Below are 13,075 nucleotides of genomic sequence, written 5' to 3' on the forward strand. Positions count from 1 at the left end.
GAATTTGGCCGGGATTATTGGTAAAACTTTAATGTTTTGGCCCTAATTAGTAGGTGTGGGTATAATTTGCAGATTGATAAGGAGTGTGGCTGAATTACTCAACAGTGAATTTAAATCATTCTCAAAAATCAATAATTCAAGTCTAGTTCATCAGGTAGCATATGCTTAACCAAAGGTTACTACTTCAGTTAATAAAACGCAGACGTTAACTCCATTATTAATGGGTTTGAGCTTTCCCCAAAGTGCTTTTAGAATTTACAAAATGTTTTACTCTTTCCATACAGTGTTTTTGATTAATGAAACGATGGGCCAACGCCTCTTTCAGAATAACTGTATCTCCCTGACAAATTCCTATTCTTCCTACTAGTCCCAATTCACAAGAATAATTATTTTGCATAAAATTCCCCATCTTCCCTTACTTATTCACTTCACTCCCTCTTCTCTGTCCCACTACCCAGTGGGTCTACCAGAACTTTTGGTTGCAAGTAACATGAACCAAAACTTAAGCAGAAATTATCATGTGTTTTTGTTCTTGTTTATGAAAAGTTTGGGGGAGGGATGGTTCAAGGGGGCTATCTTTCAGGCACAGCTAGATTGAGGACCTTAAGCAGTATCAGCAGGAGTGTTTCCCTTTCTGTGCTTTTCGCATCATCGCTGTCCGCCCTGTTGGGGGCACATGTTCAGGTTTGTACTAACCAGTGTCTGCAGAGATAGAACACTAATTGGTTAACCTGTGTTGTATGGGCGGTGGAGGAAGGGCCTCTTAACTGACAGCACCTCCACTGCGGCAGGAGTGGCTCCAAGAGGAAGTCGGGCAGGGAGAAGCAAGCATCTTTACTCCAGTGACCCAGTGCCTGCTGTATACCCCAAAGCGATGGACTGTTGAAGGGGAAGAGCTGTGTCCTGTTCACCTTTCTGTTTCTAGCACATTATTGGGCAGGGTGCTCCAAAAATGATGGATGAACAGTGGTTTCGTTCTATTAATTTGGATGTTTTTCCCTTTTTTATGCCATGAGCTGAGACGTTTATGGTTTGGCTCAAGGGAGCTCTCCTTGGTATTGGGAAATGGTGCTGACCTCGTCAAAATGGCCATCCTGATAGCCAGGGAGGCTCAAGAGAAAGGTTTAGCCACTGGGGACAAATGTGGAAAGTAATCCCACCCTTCTGCATTCCTTTCAATGCCCATCTCTAGACAGTTTTTGACATTGTAAGACATCTTCCTCCCTAAGAGTAAGGATTGAAAGAATTCGTTTTCATCTCTTCCTATTCAAAAGTGAGGAACACCCCTTAATCTCAGGCAGTCAACTTCCTATTTACTCTGTCCTTTCCCCTCAGTTAAGAACAGAGTAAATAGGAAGGTGTGGGCCCCAAGAATCAGGTAGATAACATAAATGAACCCTGAAGGCAGCTGTCGATTTGAAGTTGTTTCTTAACAGCAGGTGGTGGGCTGAAAAAAAAACAACAACATAGGGCCCTTGAGTTCTTTTTCTTATCACCCATAATGATTCTAACATTAACGGGTAAGAGTTTGTTGGAGACTTTCTTACAAGGAACTTTGGCCTGTTACAGGCATAGAAAAGCTTAAGAAATAGACACAGGAAATGGAGGATGGGAGTAGGAGGGAGCCTTCTTTGCTTATTATATTCCTATACCTGCTTTATATACTGAGAGAAGTGTTTTATTCGATAAGCGAAAAACCAGAAGAATCTCTAAGTGCTTTTGAGGATGCTAACACATGTGAATGTGTTACTCTAGCTCCAGATGGACAAAATCTTGGAAATGGCTTCCGTGGAGGGTACCTCCATCTGGGGAAAGGGGCAGATGATAGAATTCCCAAGGTCATTAGAAATGTCAGAAATCTGCTTATGAAGACAGTTATAACCTTAACTCAGAATATTCTACATTTTTCAATGTAAACTTTTTCTGTTTTTTTTTTTTTTTTGGCCGCACTGCATGGCATGCAGGATCTTAGTTCCCCAACCAGGGATCGAACCCGCACCCCCTGCAGCAGAAGCGTGGATTCTTAACTTCTGGACTGCCAGGGAAGTCCCGATGTAAACTTTAACTTGGATTCCTCCTAGCTGATCATAGAACAAATAACTGTTTTTTGTAGCATTTTCAAATAAGCAATGTAACTATTATTTATAAGCCTGTTTAATTCAACTCAAATAAGTAAACTCAAGATTTGTTCTATTGCTGAAATACCACCTTGTGTAAATAAGTTTTTTGTAACTAAGCTCCCTTAGAGCATATTCTTACTTGTTCAGAACCGTAGGTGGATAAATTGGGTACAGCGAAGCAGCGAGGTGCTTCACTTGGAGGTCTTGAAACAACTTTGTTAGCTGTGGGTCGGCACTTAGAACACCTGGTATTTTCCATAGGAAACTGGGTTTTCCTTTATTCTGAGCTGCAGTTTGGCTCCCTAGGATGTTTTCTGTATAGAAGGGGGGGCGGCATTTCCAAATCTCTGTGTGTGTTTTGCTGTGCTCATCCAGGAGGCAGGGAAAGCCAGAAAGGGCTGCCTTTGGGGCACGTCTGTGCTCTGAAGTGAAACAGAATTCACACGGGATGTTCCAGAAGAACTGGATTTTGGCCCGTGGAGAGTTGATAAAATGAATGGAGAAACAAAATGTCTCTTTTCAGAATTGGGTGTTTATGGACATTCATTTTGATGCCTGGTCTCTTCAGAATTAGCCTATAACACTTCCTGTATTTCTGGAACACTTTTCTTATATTTCTGAAACATTTTTCTATCGGGGGTTCTCTAAATGACCTAGTTTGTGCGAACCTAGTTTTCTTTTTAATCAGTTTATTAAGCAACTGATTTTTTTTAAACCATCAAAAAGATGGTTCAGAACAATTTAGTAATAAAATTTCCACAAGGAGTAATGGATTTGGCCTTGAATGCACACTGATTTGTATCAGAACTGACTTCTAAGTCTGTTAGGTAAACGATACACAGATTATTAGATGGCAGAGAGTGCAGAGGACCCCATAGTCATGCTTCATAACTAGGAGTTCCATCCTGAGCATGTGTTTTGCAGTGAACTGCATGCATCTTTTGGCCTCAGGTATGCTAAGTTCTGGTAACATCCAGATTTAGAATTTCTAGAAGTTGCTGGGATTTTTTGGTAGGCTTCATTTTATTTTCCATTTTTCATAGTTAATATTGATGTTTGGATTTGAATAATAAGTGAGGTAACATGATATCTTATTACATGTGTATTAGTTGACTTTATGATTGTGGTTTACAGATGGTAGTGGTATTATAATAGAGTAACAGCCTTGATTAATTAGAAAACCAGATTTTCATGTATTGAATACTAAATTTTAAATCCAGATGCATTGGCTTTTGTTTCTGCCTGTTTTTGATTTTTAGAACTAATTTATATCCTGCAAAATTTATTTGGATTATTAAGTCGATGATTAGTTTTTACACTATTTTGTAGGAAACATTTATGGTCACATTGGAAGCCATACAAATTCTCAGCTGCCCAAGTTTTATTAATTTTATTTTCTTAACCTTTTTTTTTTTTTTTAAGGAACTTGGGAAAGTGGGTCTAAATTTCTACTTTAATGTATTGGGTCATTTAAATAATTTTCCAATTCCCTCATAAACACATAAGCTTTTCATTTTTCAAAAGGGACCCCCCAAAGTCTGTAATAACAGTTACTATTTGCTCTGATGCTGAGTGCCCAGCTTTCCCCATCTCAGCATTCATTCCGTGGCATTAGTGAGTGCCTTTGTCCAGGTGTGGTGCTGGCTGGGGGGCAGGTTACACAGCCATTCTTGTCTTTCATTTGGGTGGTGTGCAGAAACTTACAGATACCACGGCAGTATGAAGGGTAGCTCCCAGGCAACAGAAACTTACTTCCCCTGGCACTCAAAATTACGTGGTAATGATGCTGAAATGGTGAACATTTTTCTGTTTTCAGAGGTTCAGCATCACAAGGAGAAAAGCACTCACACTTGATTTTAAAGTAATCGGTTGGTATGTAAACCTCATTCTCAACTCTAAATAAGCTCATCACCAAACTAGTTTTTTAAAAGTCTAATCAGAATTGTGCCACATTAGATTCATGTTACCTGTGATATAAAATGTCCTGTTAAAAATAGAAAAGATCAGAGAGTACTTATTTTGCCTGCCTGCTTTAAGTATTCAGAACATGCTGGATAAGGATATCTACTCACCTTTTTTGTCAGACTGGGCCAGGGTTTGTGATCCTACCATCAGTGGAATTAGTAAATATCACAAGTTGTACATGTTTTGACTTGACTTAAATTTTTTTTTCCAATAGAAACTATGTTCCAACTTCCTGTCAACAATCTTGGCAGTTTAAGAAAAGCCCGGAAAACTGTGAAAAAAATACTTAGTGACATTGGGTTGGAATACTGTAAAGAACACATAGAAGTAAGTAGCATGTCATTTTTAAAATTTTAACATGACTCAGCTTCTGATCCATTACTTTGTGTCAGTGGCCAGGATCGTTAATTCTTAGGGGTGATTCTGTATTTTAACTGCAGCGTTAGCTTTGCCTGAGCTTTCTCAAATAGCCTAACTTGTTCCCTTCTCCCTAAAATGGGCTTTTTCATCTTTGCATCCTGGAGCAAAAGCAGTTACCACTGAGAACGTACCACATCAGTCATTTTTTACTAGGTGGCTTTAAAATGGTCTTTAAATTCAAATCCTTAAAACAACCCCTGGGGGATATAGGAATTCTTATCTCCAATTTACAGATAAGGAACCAGTAAAGAAATAGGTCCACCTCACAGCTGAGCATGTGGCAGGGTCCGTCTGTGAGACTCCAGAGCCTGTTCTCATTCTGATATGACTGAATGTTCTGATTGATCTTCTGATTGTTGAGGCGTGGTGGTTTGGGTGCTTGTTGTCTCTTTCCTTGGGATTTGAGCATTTGTTGGCCCTTTTGACCCATCGTAGACTATTATCTTCCCCTAGGTAACAGTTTGGACTTCACAAACTGTTTTTCTAGCCTTTTTATTCTGTGAGCTTTATTAACAGCCCTGTGGGATAGCCAGTGCAGTGGTCTCCTCTTCTAGATCTCATTACTCCAGGTCTTGTGGTTAGTTGATCAACAACCTCTGATTGGAAAGAAATGTTTAAAGCTATTTTCCCCACTAGCCTTTTAAGTTCCAGCTGGCCAGGGACCTTAACTACCTTGTCCATCTTTGTATCCTCAGCACTTAGCACAGTGCTGGGCACGTAATAGGCACTCAGTAAATGTTTGGATGGAATTGAAAGTAAAAAAGCAATTTCCTTCATGCAACAGGTTTTCTTTTCCTGGTTCCTATTAAATCTACTTTAGGGGTATATCATGAAGACTGAAGCTTTTCAAAATTGGGTTTCTCTAGTTATGTCGTCCCTGGTGTGGCAGTTCAGTCCCTCAGGTTCAGGTAGATCTGCCTGATGAAACAGTCCATTTACTTCCCATGCAGTGGGGTAATCTTCACAAGAATAAATAATGCAAATGTTAAAGGTACCTTTTCTATCCTGCATTTGATTTGTTCCTCCCATTACTGCACCCACTACATACTCTGGAATATATGTGTACTTGATTTTCCACACTGAACTGTGACCCTTTTAGGAACAAGAGGAATTTTACCATAAAACTCTTTATGTTCCTGTCTCAGGGTGGAGGGGATCAAATTTTTACACAAGAGTGTAAATTTAACATAATACTACTTGCTTTCTTTGAAGAGCTTTCCTCCTTTTGGGGTTCAGAAATCCTGAGTTTTCATTCCAGTCCAATCCCACCCCACCCCCATCTCCCACAAAAGACTTTTCTTGCACAGAACCAGAATATCTCATCTGTAGCACTATAAGTGAACGTTGCTCTCTTACACTCCATTCTAATATTACAACTAATGAGTTATAGTACTCTTACGAAGGGTGCTTTGGTATTAATATGTGGCTGAATTTTTTACACTTAGTTAGAACTTCCAGTGGTTTCTTTGGAAACCTGGTGACCATTAGGGGAATGTTTAGTTGATATAAAAAGTTCAATGTAACATCCATATGCCCTTTTGTATTTCCTAGAGCTTTATCGATCCTAGTTTAGTTCTTGGTGATGTCGATTTTCCTTAGTTGATATAAGAAGTTCAATGTAACATCCTTGTGGCCTTTTGTATTTCCTAGAGCTTTATCGATACTAGTTTAGTTCTCGGTGGTGTCGATTTTCCTATGCATCTCCCCAACCCTAGTTAGAGATAGGATTTATATGTAAAGTTGAGCTAGAGTTGATACAATGTTTTTGAAACTTCTTTCACTGTTTTCTAGGATTTTAAACAGTTTGAACCTAATGACTTTTATTTGAAAAACACTACATGGGAGGATGTAGGACTGTGGGACCCTTCACTTACAAAAAACCAGGTAAGTGGCACAGGAGACTTCCCCAAAAGGCAGCATCCTCCCTTTTCAGTTCTACATCTTTCATGGTATTGCATTGTTTGTAGGCAACAACCTAACGTGGGAAGTGTTGAAACTGATTGTTTCATATTTTCCTAAGAGGTAGGGAAAATTAGGAAGAACTTTTGGTCTTTTTTGTCATTGTACTGAAACTTCAAGTGTAAGAAGAATAGGAAAGTTTGTTACTTAAAAGTTGCGGAGCCCACTGTATACCAGCATTCCCCTCTCCTCCCCTAACCCCTGTCAGAAGTTTTTTGGTTCTTCTAATTCTAAAATGTTCCCTCCAGCATTCTGTTCATCTAGGGTATCCATCATTTTTCTGTGTTGCAATCCTTGTTTTTTCTAGAGGAGGGAAGACAGGGCTCTTGCTTCCATTTACGTTTTCTTACTCATCTGTGTTGTCACCCAACCTCTCCGGGTAGCCTAAGCCAGCACGTGGGGGATGGGACAGGTGGCTCTGCAGGATGGCAGAGTGGTGCAGCTTAATTTTCACACATTGGAATTAAAAACAGTATTAGGTAATCAAGGGTACCAGCCATGCTGGCAAATATCAATAGGTGATGATACAACAAAAATGGAGTTATAGGTGATGTTTTTTCCCACAGGGAGAAGTGATTATCAATTCAAACTGTACCACTGTTTCTTTCAAGTGATTGTAGTAATTCTGGATTATTGATCTGTTCATCTGTTGGGACATAGTTGGCAGGGAATCAGTACTTTTAAAATCCACCTCACTTTATTCTTGCAACTCTTCTGTGAGTTTGAAGTTATTTCTGAACCAAAACTTAAAACAAAGACAGAAAGACAAACAGGAAGAAAAAAATTGGGCTCTACTCTCATCCCTTTTCTTCTCAGCACCAATAAGATGAAAAAATTGATAGTATAGTCATCTATTTCTTTCCTAGAAATACCCCAAGAAAGGGTATTAACCAGCAGTCTTAAAATATGAAAGCTTTCCAGTGGGACACATCACTTAGTTAATTCAGTTTTACAAATACCAAAGAAGGGTTGAGCTTTAAGGAAAAACGAAGTATTTCATTTTGGTTCGAGTTGGTATCTGAAACAAGGTAGGTTTCTTAGGTTTCTAGGGGAAAACAGATCACCTCTCACCGCACTTGTGTTTCACCTGTCTTCAAAGGACCAACTGCACAGATGTTAATGAGCATATGGTGCTGTAAGTTGCCCTGATACCGGTATATTCTGCAATGCTTTACTCTTTTTTGGCTTTTTAACACCTTGCTTTCCTCACAGTCTTTAATTTAATTCGAATCAAAGCAGCTGTCACTTCATTACTTCCTTTGAAGCTGCTCTTGCTTAAGAAGGAACAGCATGGCTTGTAGAAGAAAGCCGACTTTTCAAATCATTAGTTTTGTGATCTCAGTGAAACCTGAATACTATACTCTACTTTGATCAGAGGGGGGAGATGTTGGAGGTTTTTGAAGATGAGCCTGTTTCTCTATGAAAATTTTTCCATGATGGGGAGGATCGAAAGTGTGTCTTTATATCATATTGCCTAATTGCACTACAACACTCTGGGCCCTGAGTTTTACTATAGAGTGAATCTGAAGCCTTCAGCAACTTACCAGTTCACAGAGTAATTGTAGTGATTTCATCTAGCTTATTCTTATCCTTTCTAACTAAAATGTTTATCTTGAAGCCATTTGTCTTTGGTTTCTCTAAAACCAATGAGCAAATGTGACTCTGGTCTTTTCTAAAAACACTGAGGAAGAACTTTGAATGCAGTTTTTATTTACACTGTGATGCCAAAACAAGCGTTTAGTTTAAAACAGCTTTCTCATTTGAATATTTTATAAATTTATTTTGCATGTTGCGAAAGGAAAAAATGATACTCAAATCTCAGTGCATTATAGAGTTTCAGTTCTAAAAATAGCATTATGTCTCTTAAAGACTGTCTGGGGGGGCTTCCCTGGTGGCGCAGTGGTTGAGAGTCCGCCTGCCGATGCAGGGGACGTGGGTTCGTGCCCCAGTCTGAGAGGATCCCGCATGCCGCGGAGTGGCTGGGCCCGTGAGCCATGGCCGCTGAGCCTGCGTGTCCGGAGCCTGTGCTCCGCAGCAGGGGGGGCCACAACAGTGAGAGGCCCGCGTACAAAAAGACTGGGGGAAAAAGCCTGAAACCTGTTACTGCTTATCTGAAGTGGCATCCTGATTCCAGTTTTTGTCTTTTCTTTAGGACTATCGGACAAAACCTTTTTGCTGCAGTGCTTGCCCATTTTCTTCAAAATTTTTCTCTGCCTACAAAAGTCATTTCCGGAATGTCCATAGTGAAGACTTTGAAAATAGGATTCTCCTTAATTGCCCCTACTGTACCTTCAATGCAGACAAAAAGACTTTGGAAACACACATTAAAATATTTCATGCTCCAAACGCCAGCGCACCAAGTAGCAGCCTCAGCACTTTCAAAGATAAAAGCAAAAGCGATGGCCTTAAACCTAAGCAGGCTGACAGTGTAGAGCAAGCTGTTTATTACTGTAAGAAGTGCACTTACCGAGATCCTCTTTATGAAATAGTTAGGAAGCACATTTACAGGGAACATTTTCAGCATGTGGCAGCACCTTACATAGCAAAGGCAGGAGAAAAATCACTCAATGGTGCAGTCCCCTTAGGCACAAATGCCCGGGAAGAAAGTAGTATTCACTGCAAGCGATGCCTTTTCATGCCAAAGTCCTACGAAGCTTTGGTACAGCATGTCATTGAAGACCATGAACGCATAGGCTATCAGGTCACTGCCATGATTGGGCACACAAATGTGGTGGTTCCCCGATCCAAACCCTTGATGCTGATCGCTCCCAAACCTCAAGACAAGAAGGGCATGGGACTCCAGTCAAGAATTGGTTCCCTCGCTTCTGGAAACGTCCGGTCATTACCATCACAGCAGATGGTGAATCGACTCTCAATACCAAAGCCTAACTTAAATTCTACAGGCGTCAACATGATGTCCAATGTTCACCTACAGCAGAACAACTATGGAGTCAAATCTGTAGGCCAGGGCTATGGCGTTGGTCAGTCAATGAGACTGGGTCTAGGTGGCAACGCACCAGTTTCCATCCCTCAACAGTCTCAGTCTGTGAAGCAGTTACTTCCAAGTGGAAATGGAAGATCTTATGGACTTGGGTCAGAGCAGAGGACCCAGGCACCAGCAAGATACTCTCTGCAGTCTCCAAATGCTTCATCTCTCTCATCGGGCCAGTTAAAGTCTCCTTCCCTCTCCCAGTCACAGGCATCCAGAGTATTAGGTCAGTCCAGTTCCAAACCTACGGCAGCTGCCACTGGCCCTCCCCCACCCAATACTTCCTCAACTCAGAAGTGGAAAATATGTACAATCTGTAATGAGCTTTTTCCTGAAAATGTCTATAGTGTGCACTTCGAAAAAGAACATAAAGCTGAGAAAGTCCCAGCAGTAGCCAACTACATTATGAAAATACACAATTTTACTAGCAAATGCCTCTACTGTAATCGCTATTTGCCCACAGACACTCTGCTCAACCACATGTTAATTCATGGTCTGTCTTGTCCATATTGCCGTTCAACTTTCAATGATGTGGAAAAGATGGCGGCACACATGCGGATGGTTCACATTGACGAAGAGATGGGACCTAAAACAGACTCGACCCTGAGTTTTGATTTGACATTGCAGCAGGGCAGTCACACTAACATCCATCTCCTTGTAACTACGTACAACCTGAGGGATGCCCCTGCTGAATCTGTTGCTTACCATGCCCAAAATAACCCTCCAGTCCCTCCAAAGCCACAGCCAAAAGTTCAGGAAAAGGCAGATGTTCCTGTTAAAAGTTCACCTCAAGCTGCAGTGCCCTATAAAAAGGATGTCGGGAAAACCCTTTGCCCTCTTTGCTTTTCAATCCTCAAAGGACCCATATCTGATGCACTTGCACATCACCTAAGAGAGAGGCACCAGGTTATTCAGACGGTTCACCCAGTGGAGAAAAAGCTCACCTACAAATGCATCCACTGCCTTGGCGTGTATACCAGCAACATGACCGCCTCGACTATCACTCTGCATCTGGTCCACTGCAGGGGTGTTGGAAAGACCCAGAATGGCCAAGATAAGACAAATGCACCCTCTCGGCTTAACCAGTCACCAGGCCTGGCCCCTGTGAAGCGCACTTACGAGCAAATGGAATTTCCCTCGCTGAAAAAGCGGAAGTTAGATGATGACAGCGATTCGCCCAGCTTCTTTGAAGAGAAGCCTGAGGAGCCTGTTGTTTTAGCTTTGGACCCCAAGGGTCATGAAGATGATTCCTATGAAGCCAGGAAAAGCTTCCTAACAAAATATTTCAACAAGCAGCCCTATCCCACCAGGAGAGAAATTGAGAAGCTGGCAGCCAGTTTATGGTTGTGGAAGAGTGACATTGCTTCCCATTTTAGTAACAAGAGGAAGAAGTGTGTCCGAGACTGTGAAAAGTATAAGCCTGGTGTGTTACTGGGCTTCAACATGAAGGAACTAAACAAAGTTAAGCATGAGATGGATTTTGATGCTGAGTGGCTATTTGAAAATCATGATGAGAAGGATTCCAGGGTCAATGCTAGTAAAACTGCTGACAAAAAGCTCAACCTTGGGAAGGAAGATGACAGTTCCTCAGACAGTTTTGAAAATTTGGAAGAAGAATCCAATGGAAGTGATAGCCCTTTTGACCCTGTTTTTGAAGTTGAGCCTAAAATCCCTAATGATAACCCAGAGGGACACGTACAGAAGGTAATTTCTGAGGATGCTTTAGGGTCTGAGAAGCTAGACCAAAAAGAGGAGGATGGTTCAAAATACGGAACTATTCATTTGACTGAGGAACCAACCAAACTAATGCATGACGCCTCTGATAGTGAGGTGGACCAAGATGATGTTGTTGAGTGGAAGGATGGTGCTTCTCCATCTGAGAGCGGCCCTGGTTCCCAACAAGTGTCAGACTTCGAGGACAACACATGTGAGATGAAAACAGGAACCTGGTCCGATGAGTCTTCCCAGAGTGAAGATGCAAGGAGCAGTAAGCCAGCTGCCAAAAAAAAGGCTACCGTGCAAGGTGACAGAGAGCAGTTGAAATGGAAGAATAGTTCCTATGGAAAAGTTGAAGGGTTTTGGTCCAAGGACCAGTCACAATGGAAGAATGCAACTGAAAATGATGAGCGCTTATCCAACCCACAGATTGAGTGGCAGAATAGCACGATTGACAGTGAGGACGGGGAGCCGTTTGACAACATGACTGATGGAGTAGCCGAGCCGATGCACGGGAGCTTGACCGGAGTCAAACTGAGCAGCCAGCAGGCCTGAGGGCCAGGTTCTCTGGCATTGGTGACAGATGCTGCAGCCTGGAACTCTGTTCTCCTTTCAGTATGACTGCAAAGCTGTATTCTAACTGGTACTGCCTTCTGAGTGCTGGGTCATCAGGCTGTGGGGACATGTGGCCACTCCGATCCACGTGGTTCTTTCTAAGTCTGTGACACATGATTGGCTGATCTTGCTTTAGAACGTGCTGTGACAGGCACAGTAACTAAATGTGAAAAACCAGTAAGTTGGGGGCTCACGAACGCACACGAGAAAAAGCAGAGGTTTATTTTATCTGCCTTCTCAACATTTCTTTCCCTCTGTAAAATGTTTGGTTGGATGTCCTTGAGAAGCGTTCTCTTGATTCAAACGGTAGTGTAGGGCCAACATACAAGCTACCAGTCCAATGTGTATAGTAGACTTTGGGGAAATTGACTTTTTTTTTCATGTATTCATTCTGAATAGTTGAAATGTATATTTGTACAGTCTTTTAGACCTATTCAAGTGATGCTTATGATATTGTTATTGTGTACCCATCATAGATTTGTTTCTTTTTTTAGTGTTGCCCTTGCTGTGTTAATAAGCGCTGTATCTAGTTGACCTAGCAAAAGCCTGAAACTACGCTAGTGTGGACTTCGGGACAGACTTAGTTTTTGCACATAACCTTGTACAATCTCGCAACAGAGGCCAGCCACATAAGATATATATCTGGACTCTCTTGTATTATAGAATTTTTCTTGTTCTGAATATCCTTGACATTACAGCTGACAAAAACAAAAACTGGTATTTCAGATGTTTCCTGAAATCTTTTAAGCTAAAATCACATGCAAGAATTGACTTTGCAGCTACTAATTTTGACACCTTTTAGATCTGTATGAAAGTGTGTTGTGTTGAAGCAGCAAACCAATGACTGCTGTCTTTTGGATATTTAGTTTTATCTTTAGTTAAACACCACCCTGGTGTAGTCATTTATACCATCTAATATATGACACACTGTTGTAGTATGTATAATTTTGTGATCTTTATTTCCCTTTGTATTCATTTTAAGCATCTAAATAAATTGCTGTATTGTGCTTAATGTAAATATTTGCTTTATTACACATTACAGTCCTGTGTGTCCATTATGTCTTGTGCCAGTTGATGCCATGGCTCTCTTTCATCAGAGATGGAGGTACAGCCACTGAGGAAACTTGTGGAAGACCAAGATTTGCTGCCGTTGGCATAAAGAATGCTTTCTCTCAAGGCACCTGTTGCAAATTCTTTGGTTTGGTTTTTGTCTTTTTCCCTTTTTCCTTGCTAAACTAAACGTCCTGGAGTTTCTTCAGTTCCCCTTTTGTTAAGGAGCAGAACCTGCTTA

The 13,075-nt window shown here is 41.2% G+C and overlaps 1 protein-coding gene across 3 annotated transcripts in view; it reads left to right on the forward strand.

Moving 5' to 3' along the window:
• The window catches only part of ADNP (activity dependent neuroprotector homeobox), a 30,370-nt gene extending 17,568 nt beyond the window's left edge, over nt 1-12,802 (forward strand). For 2 of the 3 annotated variants that reach the window (XM_081256899.1, XM_081256898.1), the window contains exons 2-4: nt 4,300-4,412; nt 6,297-6,389; nt 8,617-12,802. In XM_081256899.1, coding sequence (XP_081113025.1) covers nt 4,305-4,412; nt 6,297-6,389; nt 8,617-11,724 — 3,309 coding nt within the window. In that variant the 5' untranslated portion in view covers nt 4,300-4,304 and the 3' untranslated portion in view covers nt 11,725-12,802. Of the gene's footprint in view, nt 1-3,936; nt 3,993-4,299; nt 4,413-6,296; nt 6,390-8,616 lie in introns of those variants that run through there. The other variant, XM_081256900.1, reaches the window with a different exon arrangement.
• Nucleotides 12,803-13,075: the final 273 nt, after the last annotated feature.

Source organism: Mesoplodon bidens (assembly GCF_964165515.1).
Source record: "Mesoplodon bidens genome assembly, chromosome: 15".
NCBI lineage: Eukaryota > Metazoa > Chordata > Mammalia > Artiodactyla > Ziphiidae > Mesoplodon > Mesoplodon bidens.